The sequence below is a fragment of the Mirounga leonina genome, unplaced genomic scaffold, assembly GCF_011800145.1.
Source record: "Mirounga leonina isolate KUSES-001 unplaced genomic scaffold, KU_Mleo_1.0 Mir_173, whole genome shotgun sequence".
Taxonomy (NCBI): domain Eukaryota; kingdom Metazoa; phylum Chordata; class Mammalia; order Carnivora; family Phocidae; genus Mirounga; species Mirounga leonina.
In genome coordinates, this window is record NW_023270447.1 from 46,250,856 (window position 1) to 46,274,580 (window position 23,725).

The following is a 23,725-nucleotide window of genomic DNA, read 5'->3' on the forward strand; positions in this document are numbered from 1 at the left end:
AAGTCATGTGGGTTGCAGCAGAGGGAGGGAGATCCTGGTATTTGTATATGCTGAGGGTATCAATGATGACATACATGTTCATTTCATGTCTGATATGCAACCCATCTCTGAGGTGGTCCCAATGAAGGGCCACCAGGCATCAGTGAGGCTTGTCACTCATTCCTTGACTGTAGGGCTAAATGAGCAGTAAATAGGGCCAAGGGAAGTCTATGCAACTCATCTGTTGGGTTGTGCAGAATGTGAACAGTTCTTCATTTGACGGTGAATAGAGAAAACCCCAAATATGAGGCCTAATTTTAAAAAATACTGCAGAACATGGAGAGGCAGTGACAATCCTGCAGACTCCAAATAGCAGCAAATTTTTAAAAACGATCTACTCTAAAAACTAGGAAACCTTTAGAAAGCCATTGGTGTTCTCTGTAGGCCTTATGGAGCCATGTCCTCTATTGAAACCAACTGGAAAGTAATAAGCATAATAAGCTAGTAAAATGAAATTTAGAAAGCACTAAAGTGAACAGAAGAAATTAGAAAAAACTTAGTAAAACATGGACAATTTCAAGAAACGGAAGCTTCTATAAGCCAAATTAAGGGGTAATCAGGATCGTAACTATGTGTGCTGATGTACGTTAACTAGACTAATTGGGATCACTTCTCTATATATACGTATATTGAATCATTATGTTGTATACCTGAAACTAATATTACATATCAATTATATCTCAATAAAAATTATGAGACAATCAAGGAAATCTGATTATTGCTAGATATTTGATGCTATTAAGATATTTGTATTAAATTTTTCTGTCAACAAACTTTTTCTATAAAAGGCCTAATAGTAAATGTTTTGGGCTTTGTGGGTGTACAGTCTATTTCCACTACCCACCTATGTCACTGTAGCCTGAAAGCAGTGACAAATAACACTAACAAATGGCTGTGGTTGTATTCCAATAAAATATTAATTTTTTGAGAGAGCGAGGAAGTGTGAGTGGTGGGGGGAGGGGCAAAGGAGAAGAGAGAGAGAGAATCTTAAACAGACTCCATGCTCCGTGTGGAGCCCAATGTGGGGCTCAATCCTATGATCCTGAGATAGGGACCTGAGTGGAAACCAAGAGTCAGACACTTAACCGACTGAGAAACCCAGGCACCCTCCAAGAAAATATTATTTACAAAAATAAAAGAGGTAACCAGGAATCAATAAAAAGTAAAAATAACATTAGAGAAAATCTATTACAGAATGTCAAACTTGAGAGGTTTCCACGAAATCTAAAAAAGAAAAACAGAGAAGAAAATGAGAGAGGATAGTAGACATAGAAGAGGAAGAATAGAAATTGAACCTAAGAGGCCTTGACATTGTGGAAGAAGAAACTAGAAAAAATGGAACAAGAGCTAACAACAAAAGCCACAACTGAAAAAACTTTGCAGAGATGGGAAAAAAGAAAAAACCCTCTGTGTACAGATCGAAAGGACTCAGTATGACCAAGCTGAATGAAGAAAAAAAATGTATCCATGTCTATCCTGACAAAAGTTTTGTGTTTACAGAGACAAAGAAAATTACTTAAGGATGCAGGCCAAAACCAAAATAAAACTAAACCAAAGCAAAGGAAGGAAAACATTAATTTTAAATGAACCCAAATCAGACTGACCTCAAACTTCTGGAATAATGAATATCAGAAGACACTGGAGCTGTGTTCATGGGAAAAAATGTAACCGAAATCAAATGATATTACATTCACGTGTAAGGCCATATAATACAATGGTTGAGCATGCAGGATTTGGAGTCAAACAGCCAGAGTTTAAATCTGGCTACCCCATTGATCAGTGTGTCCTTGGGCAACTCATTTACATGTTTCATAGGATGGTTGTCACGATTAAATGAGATAATGCACACAAAGTACTCAGAACGCTTACTAAAGGTCATTTTAACTTAATAACCTAGTGGAAGTTAGAATTTGAACTCAGATCTGCCTGAATCTAAAATCAGGCTCACAGACCTTGTCCTCCAGTCCTGAACTCTCTGACTCAACACTGGGAGTTTGGCACTTGTTTCTGTGATTAGATTTATAGTGCCTGTTATGGTAACTGGAACCCATTCTCACATTTAAATTGTTACTGGCTCTTCGAAGGTCCTAGGGTAATATAAAGAATATGGAAGAAAGAAAAAAAATTAATTAGAAGGATCTCAAGGATTTCATTGGTCACATAAGTCCTATAAACCATTTAAATCAGGCAGTGTCCAGGCTCAGTTCTTAACAAAATTTTTTCACAGTCTCCTCCCCCTACTATCAGTACTATTCAAGAAGGAACAGAAGAGTTTCTGGTGCTGTTAGTCCAGATGCCTTATCTCATATTTGATAACTCCTAACAGCTCTGAAAAATAAATGTTATGCAATATGGAACCATTGATGGATCTAGATTTTTGTTGTTGTGTTGTTCTGGCTGTTTTTCTAAGGGTCAGAAGATACTGCAGGCATAAGCCTGGACCTCCTAAGAGGACAGAATTGCAGCAAGCATCGAAGACAGGAGTTGGCTTCCACTGCAGCTCACTTTCAGATCTGTGCTAATATTAGACCTTTGCATGATTATTGATATTTCTCAACAGTGCTGCTTTTCCAACTTTCTTTTCCCTGTGTATCCCTTCAGCAGCTGATAGAGTCATCAGCTTATCAGGCTTATGATTCTGCATACCTACACCTTATCTATTCTTGTGCCCAAACTGACATGAAGCTCCGGAGGCCATATTTCCATACCAACCAAAGAAATTTTCTGACTTGAGATGTCATGCATAGGAAAAGTTTTATGAGGTATAAGCAAAACAATGAATCATTTTTATTTAAGGAGTAAAATCACATGACATTAGAACTCTTCTAGAAAATCCAGGGCTTCTATATCTCACAACTTGGGCTTTATAGTTGCTTGACTTCTGATGGGCAAGGAGGAGATAACAATACTGATCAGTTGCAGTTTGGTTGCTAGCAACAGAAACTGCCTTTTGTTAACATAAGCAAAAAGAAATATTTTGAAAGGATATGGAGTTATACACAAAACTGGGGGAAAATAAAACTTTGGGAAGAATCAGAACCAAAAATTAATGAGAGATACAGAGACATGGAATGGGAGAGAGGGAGGAAAGTAAGGAGGGATGAGTGGAGAAAGTGATAAATAGAGATTCATTAGACAAGGTGAGTCACAACATTGACCAGGGTAGGCTATGGGGCATTGATTATAGTCCATCATCCCAGGGAAGAACATATTTGTATATAAATGGAGGATAGATGTCAGGCAAGCAAATACAGGTGATTTTCACTACCAAAGTGTTCCTAAAGTACAAGTAAGCCTTCAATGACTCTCTGACTGTCCCACATACATACATTGTTTAATGCAGTTGCTGCTTGGGGATTTCATTAAATATTGTCTATTTGCATTCAGAAGCCATTTCTATATCCCCTCCTATGTTTTTTCCTGTATTGAAATACTTCCCATTCTTGGGAAAGCTACAAAAAAACATTTCTAACTCCCTTGACACCAAGGTTCTGGAACTGATTTAAGCTCCATCAGTGAGATGCAATTGCGTGTGATTTGAAAGGCGGAAGGTGTGGGGGTGGGGGCGGGGACATTTTAAGTATTTATTTATTTTCCTGAAGTAGTAGCAACTCCAGACCCTGGCACGCATCAGTTTTTGCAGTGGCCAGAACACATTTGTACTGCCTAGTCACCAACCTCATAGTCAGGGACAACTGAGATGTCAGTCAGAATTTCCTGCAGTTTACTGGTCTCCAGAACTGGTGAGAACTAATCCTGAGCCTAGCAGCAGATGCCAACCTCCATTCTACTAACCCCTGCAATAATTGTGTAGGCACCTAATTTCCTATATTAAAGCCCTGTTCTAATAGAGACCTCTAAAGTAGTTTCTGTTTCCTGAATTATACCCTGAATGATACAGGTATCAAAAAGCTCCTTCAGCATAATACCCTCCAGTTCCATCCACGTCATTGCAAATGGCAAGATTTCATTCCTTTTGATGGCTGCATAATATTCAATTGTATATATATACCACATCTTCTTTATCCCTTCATCTGTCGATGGACATCTTGGCTCTTTCCATAGTTTGGCTATTGTGGATGGTGATTAACATAACATAATAAAAAAAATAAAATAAAAATAAAAATTCCTTCAGCTACAAAAAAAAAAAAAAGCTCCTTCAATATCACTATCAATAGAAACTTCGACCTTTATTGCACATTCTTCCAGAGCTTTCTACATTGATCACCAATACTCTGTTTCCCTTTCTTGCACAGATGGCAGAATTTTGTTGAATTGTTGAGCAAAGTTTCTTCTGATTTGTCACATGATTTGCCTACAGGTGAGTTTTTGCGACTTTGTTCCTTGAGAGACCTCCCATTTCTCAGAACTACTATTGACTCTGCTGCTTTGCTCCGGTGGTTTGCTTGTTGGGTTTTATCTCATTGCTCTCAGAAATGTAAATGGCTCAGCAGTGCAGAAAAAGTAAGAGTCAGAATTGTCTTACTGGCTATTCTTTTAGGCCAGTGGGCTCATTAAAGGCATAATTCTCCAAGTTGTATTATATCATGAAGCAGTCTCTAGTGAGAGCCCTTTCAGATGAATGCAGCACTTATAGAAGAAGTGGACATTATTTATTAGAACTTCAGTTGTACAGCCCCTTATATCTAGGAATGCTACAGCTAGGTAATTACCCTACTGGCATCTCACCAAAAAAATAAAATTAAAGTAAAATAAAATAAAACAAAATAAAAGTTTAGTGTAGCATTTTTTGGTAAATGCCTCTAAAAATGGAAATAAACTTTTTAAAAAAAATTAAAAATAAGAATTGAAACAATGAGAAATCCTTCAGGGACAATTAAATTACAGTATATCCAAATGATAAAGTATGCAGCTGTAAAATAACATGGCTGGCCTTGATACAGAAAGATTTCCAAGACATATTATTAAGTGAAATTATAAAGATTAATTTGGGCAAAATATTTAGCAATTAGCAAGTTTTAAATATGACAGGTGAAAAAATATGCATTGATACTAATCTGCTGTTGCAATTTCTCTATTTACTACATTCATCAACCATTTACTGATTATCTTTTGGATCAAAATACAAGGTACTGAAAGTTTGAGAGGAGGGGTGGCATCTCTGTTTGCATTTCAGCAGAACAAAAACCTTACTTCCCTGTATTTCGAACAGGGAATTTACAACAGAGGATCGGGGGACTGGTTGCACAAGTATTAGACTGAAAGAGCAAAAAGAGGATGGTGTGTGTATTCCTGTCCTTAGGGCCGCCATAACAAAATGCCACAAACTGGGTGGCTTAAAATAACAGACAGAGAATAGTTCTCACAGTTCTGGAGACTAGAAGTCAGAAACCAAGGTGTCAGCAGGGCCATGCTCCTTCTGAAGGCTCTAAGAAAGAGTTCTTCCTTACCTCTTCCACCTTCTGGTGGCTCCAGGCATTCCTTGGCTTATGGTTGCTTAATTCCACTGTCTGCCTCTGTCTTCACATGGCCTTCTTCCAACTCTGTCTCTTTTGTGTCTCTGTATCTCCTTTTTCATATAAAGCCACCACTATTCATTGGATTTAGGGCTCTCCCTAACCCAGAATGACATCATCTTAACTTGATTACATATAAAAAGATCTTGCTTCCAAATAAGGTCACATTAACAGGTGCCAGTGGCAACTATGTTCGAAGACACAATTCAACCCATGACAGTTGAGGTAACCCAGAGCTTAGGAGTTATAGAAAGCAGCTCTCATCCTTAGGGCTGAGGGAACATAGTGAAAGGTGTATTATTAGCAGAATCTTGGCGAGTGCTACTACATAGTTGATTCTAGGATCGCCAAGAATATGCCAAGCAGCTAGAGAAAGAATTTTGAAGGAGATGCCACATAGTGGGTTACACCACGTAGTTTGAAACTCAGTGTTTCACAAAGGGGGCTGGTGCTTGCATTTCTGACAGAACACCATGTGGTCAATGTTGCACCTACTGAATGGGATGTCTGTCCTGTGGCTATTCTAAATTTGAATTTTCACATTTGACTTGTGCTGAGAATGTTGAAAAACACTTCAGGAGTCTCCTTCAGACCCAAGAGTGAGATCCAGGAGGCTTCTCTGACAGCTTAAATCTTAGCAACAGCAGTAGCGCTCCCCTGATGCTGGATAGATACTAACAAACTCCAAAAACGAGAAGAGAGTACTTCTACTCTCCCCACAGTCTAATCTCCCTCCAAGCACCTCCCGTTTCTGGAATTTAGCCAGAAGCCAGTGGGCCAGGGTATCTGGGAAATGTAGTTGTAGCTCCCCAGCCCAGCATTATAGAAAAGAGATAGAAGGGATGTGCTAGAAGACAATAGGGTGATAAAAAGCGAGGGTTCATTTTTCATGATGTCATCTATAACTTCAGAGAACTCAGCTTTGTTGAAAAGACAAAACAAGGACATCAAAAGGTGATCACGACAAATGTCTAAACCAAATACTTTCTCTTTCTCTTCTAATATAAATCCAGGTCACTTGATGCATTCGTTTGCTAGAGTGGCTTAAACAACAGATGTTTATTTTCTCATAGTTCCGGAGACTAAAAGTTCAAAGTCCCAGTGTCAGCAAGTTTGGTTTCTTCCGAGGCCTTTCTCTCCTTGGCTTGAAGATGGGCTCTTTGGACATCCCTGGTGTCTCTTTGTGTGCCCAAATTTTTGGCCTCATAAGAACACCAGTCATGGTGAAGATTGGTATCCTCATTTTAATGACTTCAATTGAACTGAATCACCTCTTTAAATGACCTGTCTCCAAATACAGTCACATTCTGAGATACTAGGGGTTAGGACCTCAACATATGAATTTGGGGGGGACAGAATTCAACCCATATTGGACGACATAGAAAAGTGTATAAAAAGATGAGTCAAAGTCTCACTTTTGCAACTAAATAACCACCTTATATTGGAACACTTATTTTACTTCTCTTGGACTCATTTTTCTCATCTCTAAAATGAACCAAAAATATGAAATTAAAAAAAATACCTGCTCTATTGCTCTGATAGGGTGATTACAGGTATGACAGACAAAGGTTTTCTGGCAATATTGCACTCCACAGTGCAAAACAGGACTTTGGCGATACTTTTGTTGCATTGTTGTTGTGATAGCCTATTGCTTACTGAGAAAGTTAATGCCTTGATCTCTTCCTATTTCTGTATTGTTGGAGCTATGATGATTAAGTGCTCCTAGGCCCTGAGAGGGGGCATTTTATTTGCCTGTTTTCTTGAAAGGAGGTACATTATAAGAAACTAAAGGCAGCTACTCCTTTTGGGTGTGAAGAATTGTGAATTTTTTCATTCCTGGGGCCTGTTTTCACTCAAAGATTCTATAATAACCTATTAACATGACTCATTTTTATATATACTGCCTTGTATCACAAACTTTATCTCATTTGGACCCCCAGGAATCCTATGAACTTGTTTTTTTAATGTACACACGATAGCCACATAAATACTTAGTATCTGTGACTTCGGCTAAGGTCTAGAACGGACTAGTTTACAGCAGACCAAACCTCTTGGCAAGATCAACTAGAAGACTAGATAAAATACAAAACAACATCTCTTTGAAAGATATTATTTGGAATTCAAATTGAGTACCAGAAAGAAAAGAGGAAAAAACCCTCTGGAAGAAGTTAACATCATATAAAATCTTGAGAATTATTTATACAAAATGTCCAGCATTCAGTTAAAAATAATCAGGAATGATACAAAACAGGACATGAATTTTCAAATAACTGTAATTAATATGTTTAAGAAAATGGATAAGATGGAGAATTCCAGCAAGCCATTTGAATTTATATAGAATTTATGTAAATTCTATATAGAATTGCCTGAATGCACCAAACACTCCTCCCTCTAGATATATAGAATATCTAGAACTGAAAAATATAAAAACTAAATTTAAAAAACTCACTATATCAGTTGAACAGAAGGTTGAGTGTAGCTGAAGAGAGGATTAGTGAACTAATCCTGAATATAGTTCAGTAGGGAATATCCAGATTGAAGCATGAAGGAACAATGAGGATAGAACATACCAAAAAAAGTGTATGAGACATATAGGAAATGGCAAGAATATCCAGTATACATCTAATGAAGTCACAGATAGGAGGAAGAGAATAGAGCTGAAGCAGTATTTGAAGCAATTATGACTGAGAAATTTCCAAAAGTGATAAAAGATCTCAAGCCACAGATCCAAGAAGTGCTAGGAACTCCCATGAAGACAAATACAAAAGAGCTTAGACCCCTCCAAACATGCTATGGTCTGAGGTCTAAAATAGTATTTCACAAAAATGAAGTATGGCTCCAACTTTGACTCTCTTCACTCTGGAGCCTGTGAGTAAGGAAGAGGAAGAAAAAGCAGGAAGCACAGAGCAGGGTTATAGCAAAGCTGCTAATGGGGAGAAATTGGAGGGAATAATCATAGCCTCAGAGGCTCATTGATCCCCTCGAACATCTCGTGAAGACAACACAGAAAAATGACTAAGAGTTTAACCTCCCTTTTATTAAGGAAAAAAAAATATCCATAGTAATTCCTACTTAGAACTATTTATATTGGAGGGACAGAAAAGCTAACTCGGTTGGTTTAGAGAATAAAGAGGTTTGGTTTATGTAAATAAAAAGTCTGGCAGCAGCAAGAGCTATAGGCTTTTTTGATGTAGTCATTAAAAATGTCAAAATCCAGGATCTGGTTTCTTTCTGGCTCTCTGCTCTGCTGTATATGGTGCTGACATCATCTTTAGGCTCTACATGGTGGTGCCTCAACTACTCCAGACACTTCTTCAATAACAAAATAATTATGGTAGTCAAGGTCATCATATCTTCACAGCACTCTCTTTTGGCTGGTCCTGCCCAGAAGGAGAGAATCTTACGAGTTGAGAAACTGTAGCAGATGTCTCCTCTAGTCTCAGAGCTTAGACTAAATTAAGTTTTATGTCCACCTTAGAACCAAGACTGTGATTAGGACACCATGATAGTCTTCAACTAATCAGAGACCAACCTCGGAGTTGGAACTGGGTGTCATTCTTACCAAACCACATCACTAGAATGGGGAGGAGGGGTCCCCACAAAGTAAAATATAGTTGCTATCACTAGAAGGGAAGAATGAAGAGGACATTTGCCAGAGAAGAAATGAATGATGGAAAAAAAAAATAAATCAATTTCAGTCACATGCATGGCCCATGAGGCCCTTCAATTCTGTGAATACTTAACCTTCTCTTCCCTTTTCATCCTGCTTCAGCTAGGCTCTCCTCTCGGCTATTGCCTGAATGCACCAAACACTCCTCCCTCCCTTGTGACCTTTGCCTTTATGATAGCTTTTTCCTGAAATGCTCTTTCTGCAGACATTTGCATGGCTTTCTCCCATGTTTCTCAGGGCTCTATTTGAATGTCACTTGGAGAGGCCTTGGGTGAATTCCCTCCCTAAAATAGCAACTGCCAAGACTTTCTACCCCCATAATTGGCTTTAGCTGTGTTTCTAGCACTTATCACTACTTGACATTACATATCTCTCTGTTTGTCCTCACCACTGGAATGCGCACTCCATGGGAAGATTCTGTCTTATTCATCGTTGTATCACAGTTAGCATTTAAGGAATGTTTGTTGAGTGAGTGAATGAATTAGAATCCAGACCTAACCCTACCTCCGTTGTCTTAAGCAAGAAACTGAACCTGGTGTTGCCTTGGTCCCCTCATTTGTAAAATGCAGATAATTTCTACCTCACAGGGTTATTCTTTAGATTGAGTAAGAAAACCTGTGAAAAATGTCTGGCATATATAGATATTTAACATATATTTGTTTCCTTCTCATAAAAGTTTCATTCACTAGGTCCAGTGAGGCCAGAAGTCTTTATTTAAATCCGTTGTTTTCTCCTGTGGCTTCACTTTAGAATTACCTAGGGAATTCTTTAGAAGTCCTGAGCTGGGTTCTCACCCCTCGAGATTCTGATTTAATTGGTCTGGTGTGCCGCCCAAGCATTGGTAATTTTTAAAGCTCCCCAGGTGGGGGCACATTAGCAGCCTGTGCTGAAGACCACTGATTTCAAGTCATTAATGGGGGGGGGGGGGAAGGGATGGGAGGGCTGGCTGTGTGACTATCAGAATCCACTGGAAGCCCTGTAAAACCTGGCCCTTCCAACACCTGGAAATCTCTAGAAGCCAGCTTGGCTTATTTCCTCCAGTACAAATCATCAACTGGCAGACTAGACAGATGGTTATTATTTATCCTTCCTGCTGTGTTAGAAAGAAAAAAAAATTAACTCTGCCTTGGGTTTCTCAAACCATTTTTACATGTGCAAACCATTACCTTTTTATATGCTCCTAGGTATTAGAAGGGAGAAAGTGAAGCTGAAGAGAGACCAGGGAGACTAGCATGTATTTTCTCCTAATGTAACTTTGAGAAGTGCAGACACCAGAGAGAAACTGGCCTGGGACAAAGACTAGGTTCTAGATCTTATGCTAAAAGGGATAATGTACAGGAACAGTGCCCAGAAAACTGCTCGGCACATGATAATTAATGTTAAGTCTTCTCTTCTGGGGAAGCTAGATTCGTTTAAGATCATACAATAATGATAACACAGTAACAGATAATAATTCCTTACACTGAGCATCTTCCCTGTGTTAAGTATTTTTGGTCGGTAACTTTTTTTTAATCTCCACAATCTGCAAACTGCTGGTTCCATTTTCACAACTGACAAAATTAGGATCTGAAAGGTTGCAGCTGGTAAAGGAAAGAATCAGGGTTCACATTCAGGTCTGACACCAAAGTTTATCTTATATGCCATATACTGCTTCTAGAATCCTTTTAACTCTCAACCTTGATAATTCAGAGCAATTGGAACCTTTTTTCACCTGCAGCAACCAGAAAGCTTTTCTTTCACATACTGGGTGAAATAAACTGGGGCCAGGGCTACTAGGTGATGATGGGTTCCCATGACAAATTTTCAGCAATTAAAACAGATCTGCCTTGAAGGGGCTGCCTTAACTGGCTATCATGATTCTCATTAAGCATCTATTGAGTTTTACTCTATATAGCATCTGGGTTAGGGATGGGAAGATAAAGAAATGCAGAGAAAAAATTTTCCCTCTGTAGGGTCCGAAAAGGAATTGGGAGAAATAGAAATATATATTCAGTGACTTTAATTTCTAAACTCCATCAGGGCACATGGTCATTCACGTAGTCTACAAGCATGCACTGAGTACTTATTCTAATGCTGGGTGCTGGGGCTTCAGATATTATGAAGTCACATTATCTTCATCAAGAGACTGAGGGGGGAGATTCATAATGATTCACAGGTGCAATATTAAAGGTGCAACAAAAGGCTTTTTAATCTGATATGTAAGTTAATTTACATGAACATCCTTATATAGATGACACTATTAGTTAACATTTATTGAGCACTTGCTATGTTCCAGGTGTTTGCTTTACAGTTTCTATCCCATTTAATCCTCACAATAATCTATGGGTGGCATTAGCCACCTTTTACAGAAGTGGAGACTGAGACACAAAGAGGACAAATAACCTGCCCAAGGTCACGCATAGAGAAAGGAGCATAGAGAAAGGAGCCAGGACTGATTCAAACCCAGGAGGGCTTCAGAGCCTCCACTCTCCACCACGATGTTACACTGCCACTCTCCACCTTTTTAAAAAACTTACTGATTGAACCATCTTTATTGAAAGCAGTGAGAAGCAAAATGCATTTGTTAATGGCATACTTGAATTATGCACTAAATACAGAAGCTGAAGCTCCCAGATATCTGTACTGTGGTCGTTGCATGGATTTGTAAAATAAATGAGTAAGTCACCAAAGGTGCTAGCGACGAATGAATGACACCCATCATAAGCCTAAGAGGACCTGAGCAGAAGCTCTTCATGTCTTTTTCCTGGATCCTAAGGAAATTTCTATTCATAAGGCAGCATCCTGAGCAAGTAGTACCTGGGCTGGAGACCCCGCCCCCCGGGTTAGGGATAATGGTCAAACCTCTTCCGGTACAGCACCTCTGAACGTTGAAAGGAGTAAGGAAGGGGGAAGACAAAGCTTTTACCTGATCCTTCAGGCACATACCTGTGTGGAGAGAGGGGCAGAAGTTCCTGCTTTTCTGGAAAGAGGCCCCCTTGCCACTCTCCAAACTATAGAAAGCCTCCTTATGCAAGGTGGTTCTATGGGCTGTTGTCTTTGCTTATCTGGAACAATCTGTAGTGCAGGAGGCACTGCCAGCATCACTTCTACTTGGAAACTCCTATTCATCCCTCAGGCCCCCAGTTTAAGTGTCACTTCCTCCAGCAAGCCTTCTACGATCCTCCCCAGCTCCTGCCCCATCTCAAAATAAGCGTAAATATTTTCACCTTTTCCTGGGTTGTGTTTATGGTTGTTTGTAACCAAATAATAATTTTGAGTAGACATTTAGCATCTACTTGCCCTCTGTGAGCTCCACCACGGCAGGTACCAGAGCTTTTATCTACCAGTGTCTCCCTATCACCTAACACAGTGCCAATCACATAATGGAGCCTCCACATTCTCTTGGCCTGGGTGCATACGTGTTGGTGATAACATGAGAAGACCAAACTAAACCCTTCCATTTTCTTCTTTCTTGTCCAGGAAAGAATGCAAAGAAAACCTCTGGCGCTGCAATGCGGGCTGAAGTCCCTGAGATGTCTCCAGGCAAAACAGAACATATGGTAGGCACCTGGCTACACAGAGCTGGAGGAAGGGCTTCGCCCATCCTTTGCCTTCTCTTCTCTGAGGCTGTGTGGAGCCCTCCCTTCTGGGTTTTTGATTTCCACCCAACACCTTGATGTCAGGCTCTCTTTGACTTTGAGACTCTGCTCCAACGGAGAAGGAGGCAGAACTCTTGAGAGTGTGTGGGTTGGTTTCTGTCCCAGCTGGTATGCATGCAGGAATCTCTCAACACGCGGTGATGGGCCCACCTTCTGCCCCAAGAAACTGGACTATAGCATGTATACAGGTGTCCTTCCAAAGCCTGTGACCAATCCACCAACTGCCATCAAAATAAAAGATGGTTATGAGACCTATTTTAATATCTTAAGCCCAGCTTCCAGAAACTGAGGGTGACCTTTTTCCCCAGACATCACATTTTAAAATGTAATGGGCTCTTTGATTTAAAAAAAAAAATCTGGCAAGCAGTAAAATCCGTTTTAATATTCCCAGCACTTAGCCAAAAGAAGATGCAGACAGAATTGAAAAACAGCCTGAGTTTTTCTGTTGTTGTTTTTTAAATGCCCGGATTAGAACATAATTCATCTTAAAATGACGGGAGGCCTCTTCATGCACTTCACACTTTGAAATATTTTAGAAAATAGTATCCATTTTGGCAAGCCTCTTGCCACGCAAGAAACAACAGCAAATGCTTTTCTCCTTGAGTGTTAAGTCTGTTGTGAATAAGATTATAAAAAATATACTTTGCTCTTTTATTTTGCCTCTTGTTTGAGGATTTTACTGCATCTCTCCAATAATTGATTCTTCTCACATTCCTCTATAAGCAGCATTCACTGCCCCACTTTTAGAGAGTGAAATTGAAGCAGAAGTTTGGTAAAGCACATTTCCTCTTTTCCCAGAGAAAATTGTTTATTCATTCCCTTATTCGTTCAGTTAACATGTCTTTATAACCAACTATGTGCCGGCCACTAACCAGACCTTCAAGGTCCACAAATGACTAACTCACAGGCCCAGTCTCTACATCTCTGGTAGAGGAGAGAGATACTGTAACAGTCATAATATCCTCTAATAAATGCTGTGATGGATAAAGGGGCTACAAGGAATCACCCCTCACCCCACCTGGGGCTTTGGGTAAGGCTCCCCACAAGAAGTGAAATATGAGTTGGGTCTGAGTAGAAGCCCAACCAATCAAGACATGAGTAGTAAGAAGGGTTCTCACGACAGAGAACAGCATGTATAAAGCATAAAGGCATCATACAGCTTCATTTTTTTCTGGTTTTATGTGGCTGGAAAAAGATGAGAGAAAAAAATGTATACATAGGGCTGAAAGAAGAGAAGCAAGAACAAGAACTTGAATGGTCTATGTGCCAAGTAAGGAATTTGGACTTTATCCTGATACAGTGGGACCAAACAAATCGAGTGTGTTACTTACTTACTTACTACTTATTTAGTTGAGCCTAATTCAGGTCCATACAAAGCCCCCTTTCCCTGCCTTTAGTGGTCAAAGAGAATGTTGAACTATCTGAAAGAATACAAAAATTTAAAATCAGTTTCTCAGATCCAAGGACCTCTTTGAATTCTCTAAAATCATCCACCAAACTCTATGCAAATGTACATTTAGCTGGGTAGATTATCTAAAGTATTCATCGGATTTCTAAAGTGGTCCAAAGCTCTAAAAAGTATAATAATCTTATACTTTATGAAAACTTTCAGCTGTTTCTCAAAATTGATTTTATCAAAGTGGAATTCTTTTATATTAATCTCTTACAATTTACTGGTTGCTGGTTATCCATATGGTTACAATTTCATGTAGCATTCTATTCTTTCTTTTTTTTTTATGTATTTGTCAGAGAGAGAGAGAGCACAAGCAGGGGGAGAAGCAGGCTCCCTGCTGAGCAAGGAACCCGCTGTGGGACTCAATCCCAGGGCCTGGGATCATGACCTGGCCGAAGGCAGGCACTTAACCAACTGAGCCACCCAGGTGTCCCAGCATTCTATTCTTTCAAACAAACAGTTCTTCACATTCCCCAGCAGCAGCTTAACGCATGTTTGTTAACAAACTCAAAACTTAGTGTCCTATTGCAATTTCCATTCTTTAGAGCTATGGGATTTTCACAACTTATACGTGATGAGAAGTTTGAGACAAAGGTACAAAATGAGAAATTCAGATATTTGAAAATTGGGGGAAGCACAGATTTATAGAACTTAGAGACATAATTCTATGGCAAATTAGTTAAGATTATTTGCATTGAGGTGAACAGAACCAACTCTACCAATTTAATACATTGGAAGGATAGACAAGCATATTATGCTACCTAAGGACAGAACCATAACAATGAACTAAAATCAGAAACTTGGACAACATCATGACTTCCTGTATCTTTTCTCTTCTCTCTGCTGTCAGCTTCATATCCTCTATCTGCCTATCTTTCCATCTGTCTGTCTTTCTCAGCAGATCATTTTTTTCTCATTTCCAATACACAGAGTGGAAAACCTGTTAAGAGTTCCTACATCTTACACAGAATGACCTCTGTTTTTCTATCTTTCTGTCTTTATCTCTCACAAATAGTTCCAAAACAACTGGACAGTATGTTTATTGGTCCATTTGGCATTAGATGCCCAGTCCTGCACCATGTACTTACATACACGGCGATTCTCTCCCCAGCCATGGAGATAGGGAGGATGGGCAATTCCTGGAGCAGTCAGATTGGGCAGATCAAACAGGCAATGTCCACTCTGTCTCTTCACGTAGGTGACAGGATGTCTTACATGGTGCAGCAGGGACTCATCTGTCTACTTGTTCTAAAAGCATCTCATTTTGTGCTGGACATGGAGTTAGAATACCAAAATGAGCTAGACGTAACCTCTACACCCTCCTTCTAGTTTTGTGTCTACCATTAGATTATATGATCTTAGTAAGTCCACTCCCTAGGTCGCAGCCTATTCTTAAATGAATAGGAATGACAGAACACAGAGGTGCTTTATGGTTTGTTAGAATGAGCCCATGAGCCTAAGATAATATCAGCATTATTTCAATCACTTTTTGTCAACAATCGCACACATGATGCAGAGGTTTTCCCACCAAGAAGTTGTAAGCATTGCCTGAAGCCTATCCCCTGTGTATCCCACTAGTATAAAGCAGAGTAGAATGTCATGAAAAGTCTCAGTTACAAAAACCTTTGTTTTGTGTAAATCAGAAATGTAAACTGAAAAAAGTCATGATTTCACCCTTCCCTTAAAAAAAAAAAAAAAAAAAAAAACCCTCAACATAGTAGTTTATATCCAGCAAGAATTGGCAGAAATGGTCCTATGGCACTGAGAATTTGAAACACATCCTCTAACTCTACAAAGCCAGACTTTGCAATAAATCTTGCTAGCTGTGTGGCCTCATCTTTGGCCAAGAGACTGGAGGAGCTCTGTGTGGTGAATGTCTTGCCAGTGAGATGCCTGTGTTGTTTTGGTAGAAAACTCCAGAAGAGGAGCCGCAACCAGAAAACGCTCCTGCTGAGATTTCAGCTCCCAAAGATCCCCTGAGTGCTGTGAAGGTCAGGCCAGTCTCACAGCCTCTTGTGAGTCCGACGATGAAGAACAAATCTGAAGAATATGAGACATGGATCGACAGGTTCAGGAAGCTGGAAAATGCCCTCTACCTGTGTGATCTGAGTAATACAGGTGAAGTGAGAAGCTTAGAGCTGACATGCCTTTCTATTTGTGTTCTAGTCTGGAAGTGGACACCTCCTTTTCTTTCACTTCTTAACAAATACACTTTGTATACAAACCATGTGCACTGGCACTGGGAACACAATTGGGAAATACAAAGATGAATCAGAATCAGACATGAATTCCCTACCGGGTTACTCACAGTCTCTTTGTGTCTTTGATCCTCCTCCATTCCACTACTGGCGTCTAACCTATAAACCAATATTGTAACTACCAGCTGAAATCTTCAGCGTGCCCACTGACAGGCTGAACTCCAAACTCCTTAGCAAGGCAAAAGCTGGTTCTGTCCATCTGACCAGTCTCTTTTCCTTCAACTGGTATTCTCTCAGCATATCCTACCCTATCATAATGAATAACTTGCCTTCCTCAAACACGCCATGCTTTCTCCTGTGGTTGCTCCTTTTCTCACACTATTATCTCCATCTGAGCTGTCTGCCCCTCCTCTTTCTACCCCACCCCTGCCAACACCCCATCTTGTTCACCTGGCTAGCTCATGCCTAAACATGTTTTAGGTTAGAACTCAGGCTCTGAGACTCCCAAAATTTCCCCAGACAAATCTAGGCTAACCTTTATCTGGCCTCCTAGAGTTCTTTTTTTTTTAAGATTTTATTTATTTATTTGAGAGAGAGAATGAGATAGAGAGTATGAGAGGGGGGAGGGTCAGAGAGAGAGGCAGACTCCCTGCTGAGCAGGGAGCCCGACATGGGACTCGATCCCGGGACTCCAGGATCATGACCTGAGCCGAAGGCAGTCGCTTAACCGACTGAGCCACCCAGGCGCCCCTCCTAGAGTTCTTTAACAATCATTATCATATTTGATATATTTTTTTTCATTTGGGGACATATTACAGTCTTACCAGTAGACTATATTTCTTTTTTCGCCCTTGCACCTTGCACAATTCTGTTCAACTTTTTCTTTTTGAGGGAACGAAGAAAGGAATGAATGTAAATACATAAATAAATCCAAGATGGAAGGTAATAAATACCATTACAGTGTGCAATGTGGGCAGAGAAAGAAGTATTCCTTCTTAGTGAGGTGATCAGGGAAGGTTATATTAGTGTGAATAAAGTGCAGTTTACAAAGGAATGAAATAGACCTTTCTGGCAAAGGTGTACGTTAGCCAAGCAAAGTGTTATGTGTGAAGCTCAGTGCAAGAAGTTTTGATTAGAAAGAATATAAGGGCTATTAAGAGAATGTTAAATGATAAAGGTAGAAATATAAGATTCCAGATCTAGGAAGATCTTAGATGCCAGACCAAAGAATTTGGATTTGGTTCAAAAAGAGTGAGTAGCACTAAGAGTTTCTAAGAAGGGAAGTGGTATGATGAAGTTGTATTTCAGAAAGATCCTTGATGGCTGTGTGCAGATTGAAGGAGAAACTGAAAGTAGGGAAAGGAGTAAAGATTTGCAATGTCCAAGTGAAAATGAAGTCCAGAACAAGGTCAGAAACCTGGGGAAGAGGGAGCAGATACAAAAGCACATGGACTGAAATGGTGGTACTTAATTATGTTCTGTAGTTATGGTGAGTTAGTGTGTTATATGTGGAGGATAAAAACATGGAACCCATGTTTAGAGTAGAAGGGTGGTTGCCGGGGAAAATGGGAAACATTGGTCAAAAGACACAGACTTTCAGTTAGAAGATGAATGAGTTCCAGGAATTCAACATACAGCATGATGACTCGAGTTAACAATGCTGTGTTGTATACTTGAAAGTTGCTATGACAGTAGAGCTTTAATGTTCTCACCACCATAACAACAACCACAATAAAATGGTAATTACATGTGATAAAGGATATGTTAACTAACCTTATTGTGTTAAACATTTCCCAATATATACATGTATCAAATCATCACATTGTACACCTTAAACTTATATAATGGTATATGTCAATTACATCTCAACAAAAAAATAGTGGATACATTAGCACTCTCTAGAAGTAATCACTTAACAGTAACAATGCATTTTCATTCTCTGTGTGTTTCTGTTTCATTTTGTTTTGAATTTCCAAAGCACTTAACTCTAGACCACATAAAGTATAACTACCATACAATACCCAAGAACTTCTAATAATCATACTAAAGAGAGGGGGAGATGAAAATTTTAAATGAAAAATTCATCTAATTTATTAAACTTATTAAATGTGTACAAAAAAACATCAGGTGGAGAGGGAAGACATTTCTAAAGAAACAAACGCTGAGTTGCAGTGATGGATGATGGATCATAAACTTAGTTGCTAAGAGACTCCCCAATGACAGGGACCTTTCTCATACTTCTAAACTGTTCTGAGGAAAAACAGAGTTTTGTTGACTTTGGAGGCAGATCCGGCAGATTTGAAATGCCTCTCTCATGGCCTCTTCACTATTTATGCCTGTTTTCTCTGTTTCTATGAAATTCGTTAGTTCCTCGTCAGCCAGGGAATGTGTCAGCCTGATCTGGGAACATCTATAACTATCTTTAATGAGGAAAGAAGATTAACTGAGGTCATTTAGTTGGTTTATTAACCACAGAATTTAGCTGACCACCACAGCCTCATTCGAGACACTGAGCAGATGATACCTACTTTGCCTATTGATGAATCAGTGTTCTTTATTATGTGCAAGGAAATATGTAGGCCAGGGTGTTCTTCATTCAGGGTGAAGACAGACCATCCATCATCAAATTAGTGTTTCTGGGAACCTACTCTGTGCTTATGTCCTAACAGGGGTTGTCAAGAAAATATCCTTGAGGAGAAAGAATAAGAAATGACTGTGAATAACTGGTCATGTTTTCTAAAGAAAGAAGGGCGGTTGGGATAAATGTTTGGGTGAATGGTAGATTTGGAATTTTCCCAATGAACTGAAGGCTAGATAGAAAATGTTTTCCAGTTCAAGGAGGCAGAATGAAGTGAGAGCCCTCAAGGACATTCTTTGCATGAGTCTGGACTTTACACACAGTGAATCACTAACTCCTCACATCAACCACATGCTGAAGGGATTAATGGCCTTATTTACGGAGGAAAAAGCCAAGCTCAAAGTGGCAAAAGACAAGCCAGTGGGAAATGGAACCATAATTCAAACCCAGTTCTATCGGACTTCCCACTACACTAAACTCCCATGACATACCAGAAGGAACATGAGGTTGTGCTTGTTGCTTCGTTGGTTGTGTCTTTGTTTGTTTTTACTGGAAGACTTAGATTCAAGTCCAGACTTGACTAATTGCTGAGCCCTGAAAGCCAGTTATTTATATTCTCTGAGGCTGTTTCCTTATCTATAAAATAAGACTGATGATAATAAAACGTATCTCCCCGCTGGGAGAAAGGATCACATGAGATTTGAAAGTTCTTTGCAAACTGTAGAATGAAGTGGATGTTAAAGAGGTTCTTCTTATTATTCCTTTCATTTTGGTTCTGGTGGGATAAGAACAGGCTTTTCAGCAAGAAGATGGATTGTAAGGGTTATTCTATGCAGCTGTCCTGGGCAGCCCCTAATGACAGTAAATTAGATACAAATTTCAGTCAATGAACTTTTGTTTGACGCTAGGAATCCTCTACCAATGGTAAAGCTTAGAAGATAGTAGAAAATGCCCCTACACACACCAGCAGTGATTCCTACATGTTATTTTTTTAACACTACTTTTAATTTTTAATTAAATATAAACTAAATTTTATGCAGTTAAAAATTTTCTTATTAAGACACTCTTATTTATTTTGAATAATATTGGTGCTATAACTATCATAATCATCCTATAATAATGCTTGCATTAATGAGTGCTTAATAGTTCTGGACACTGTGCTAAGCTTTCATTATTTTATTGATTTTCATACAGTTTAATTATCCCTATTTTAAAGTTGAGGAAACTGAGGCTCAGAAAGTTAAAGTACCTTCCTCAGTCAGACACTTACTCCAAATTCCATGACTTATATTTCCAGAGGCAGAATATGAGGAAATGTCTTGAGGGATCCAACCTAGACCAGACCAAGAGCAGCCACCCAATGCAGAGAAATGCAAAGATGCCAACTCACAGATTGGCCAACTCAAAGAAAGATATTTCTTTTTTTTTTTTTTAATTTTTTTATTCTTATGTTAATCCCCTTACATTACAACATTAGTTTTAGATGAAGTGTTCCATGATTCATTGTTTGTGCACAACACCCAGTGCTCCATGCAGAATGTGCCCTCCAAAATACCCACCACCAGGCTAACCCATCCTCCCACCCCCCTCCCCTCTAGAACCCTGTTTGTTTTTCAGAGTCCATCGTCTCTCATGGTTCGTCTACCCCTCCGATTTCCCCCGCTTCATTCTTCCCCTCCCGCTACCTTCTTCTTCTTCTTCTTTTTTTTTTCTTAACATATATTGCATTATTTGTTTCAGAGGTACAGATCTGAGATTCAACAGTCTTGCACAATTCACAGCGCTTACCAGAGCACATACACTCCCCAGTGTCTATCACCCAGTCCCCCCATCCCTCCCACCCCACCCCCCACTCCAACAACACTCAGTTTGTTTCCTGCGATTAAGAATTCCTCATATCAGTGAGATCATATGATACATGTCTTTCTCTGTTTGACTTATTTCACTCAACATAATACCCTCCAGTTCCATCCACGTCGTTGCAAATGGCAAGATCTCATTCCTTTTGATGGCTGCATAATATTCCATTGTATATATATATACCACATCTTCTTTATCCATTCATCTGTCGATGGACATCTTGGCTCTTTCCACAGTTTGGCTATTGTGGACATTGCTGCTATAAACATCGGGGTGCACGTACCCCTTCGGATCCCTACTTTTGTATCTTTGGGGTAAATACCCAGTAGTGCAATTGCTGGATCATATGGTAGCTCTATCAAAGAAAGATATTTCTAAAGAGGAAAAGAACAACATTCTAATAGAAGAGAGAGACAATAAACAAGCCTACACAGAACAGAAAATAAACAGAGATGGGATGGGATGGAATGGGACAGAATAGAACTGAATAGAATAAATCACATTAGGACCCCGCCTGTCTGTAGCCCACTGTTAAGAACAGCCACCACAGAAAATTAGCTAGTGCCTCAGTTTCTCCCTCTGAAAAATGAGTTGTGAGGATTACATGAATCACTACTGGTACAATGTTTGGAGGCATGCCTGAAATGCAGTAAAATGTTATATACACATATAAGTATCAGTCACTATTGTGATACTCTAGCTAATTTTCTGCATATCTTACCGTCTCGGCTGGCTGGGGATCTTCCTGAGGTAAAAGGTTCCTCCTCTAAATCTTCTATATTCCTAAGCATGGTATCTGACATATATGAGCTCCCAATTAGGGGCTTATGAATGAGTTATTTATCTTTGCTGATGCCACATTCTCCACTTAAAACTCCTCTCTGCAACTACCCAAATCCACCCACCCTTAACTTGGAAAGCACCGTGGCATTGATACATATGATGCATGGGTACCAGGGCATACCCTCTGGTGATCACACTACCATCTCTATTACACAGATGTAGACTCTGAGCCATGAGAAATGAGATGATTTACCTGTGATCACACAGCAAGCAGGAGGGAGTCACAGTAAATACATTTCCAAAAATGCATAAAATGAGCTGTTTGAATCCTGCATGTTTAGGAGCATGTTTGGCTACTTCAATAGGATAAAAAATTAACCAGAAAAATTAGAAATTGATTTTAGCAGGCACCCCGCCTGTTTTAAAAATTAGCCTTTAAAGTTGTATGGCCACAAAGAATAAGCCTAAATTACTTTAAGAAGCTGAAAGTGTCAAAATATTAACATTTTGTTTTTACCCAGAAGTCATTCAAGCTAATATAGATTTTTTTTTCTCTTTTTTGCTTTCGCCATCCTCTTTTCAAATCTTCCCACCCACCCACCCACCCAATCCAATCACAGGAGTTCTGGAGAAGGAAAGGGCCAGGCGCCTCATTCACAACTACAATCTCATTTACAACCTGTCCCTGAGCCCTCGGAAAATCGACCAAGCCTTGAGGAGATTCCGCGCGGGAGAAAATATGCTCTTGGAGCCAGTACTTCGGTACTTAAAGGAGCTATGATAACAAGCCCGTATTGTGAGAACAGATGTTTCCTTTATCTTCCTTTTTCCCAGACACGTGTTTCTCCCCGACCTGAGTGAGGCCAATACAGGGACTAGAGATGGTTTGGACTTGGACTTCTTCTCTGGCTATGATCCTTCCTCATAAGCAGCTCAGAGTGACCCGAGAAAATGGGGTTTCATCTCCCGAGGTGGCAAGAGACCAATTTCTTAAAGTCCCCTTCTATTCTAATAAAGCTCCTTATTAACATTGTATGAATTTTTTTCTATATTGCTAATGAAACTCTGTTTTTGCAAGCCCTGCAATTCCATAGAGTAAAAAATATGCTAGATATTGTTGTCAACTCCCAAGAATGCCTGTCACAGAAGAGACCTAGATACATCCTTTTTGGATGAGTAAACTAGCCTTTCCTCTAGTCACTATTCTAGGAAGGATATCCACATTATAAGAAAAATAAAAATTTTTTTTTAAAGATTTTATTTATTTATTTGACAGAGAAAGACACAGCGAGAGAGGGAACACAAGCAGGGGGAGTGGGAGAGGGAGAAGCAGACTCCCTGCCGAGCAGGCAGCCAGATGCGGGACTCGATCCCGGGACTCAGGATCATGACCTGAGCCGAAGGCAGTCGCTTAACCAACTGAGCCACCCAGGCACCCCAAGAAAAATAAAATTATTAACAATATATAAGACTAAGGGTAGGAACAGAATTCCAAATGAGTTTTCTGCATAAGTGAGATATTTTCTCTAGTACAAACCTAGATGATATTACACTGTCCCCAAGGATATTTTCCCAGAGTATTAGATAGGAGTTTTAATGATTGACACCTGGGACAAAGGGTTCTGGAAATAGGTAACATCTTTGCTCTCTCTGGCAGGAAAATCAAGCAAAACTTTCCACAAGTTCCCATAGTTCTTCTATCCAACTTTGCACCTCCCACAGAACACACACTCACATGCACATCACACCACACAGATAGCATGAGCTCACCAAAGGAATACTGACGCAGGACTTCAGAGACAAATGTGTTCCCAGAACTATCATTAATGCTGAGTGACCTGGATTCTGGTTTTCAAATTTGTGTGGGAGACAGGACAAAGGACTTAGGTCAAGGAGGAAAGTAAAAAGCTCTCTGAGCATCCCTTTTTATCCATTTTATATGGGGGGGGGCTCTCATAAAATCTTATAAACAAAACCTTAAGAACAAAATAATTTTGATCCACTAACATCAACGATCTAAGGGTTCCTA

General features: G+C 39.6%; 1 protein-coding gene across 1 annotated transcript in view; it reads left to right on the forward strand.

Annotated features, from left to right (window-relative positions):
- CUNH1orf87 (chromosome unknown C1orf87 homolog) overlaps positions 1-22,477 on the forward strand; it is an 80,857-nt gene extending 58,380 nt beyond the window's left edge. Inside the window, exons 8-11 of the mRNA XM_035018425.1 lie at positions 4,296-4,360; positions 12,646-12,725; positions 16,188-16,395; positions 22,317-22,477. Coding sequence (XP_034874316.1) covers positions 4,296-4,360; positions 12,646-12,725; positions 16,188-16,395; positions 22,317-22,477 — 514 coding nt within the window. The remainder of the gene's footprint in view (positions 1-4,295; positions 4,361-12,645; positions 12,726-16,187; positions 16,396-22,316) is intronic.
- The last annotated feature ends 1,248 nt before the right edge of the window (positions 22,478-23,725 follow it).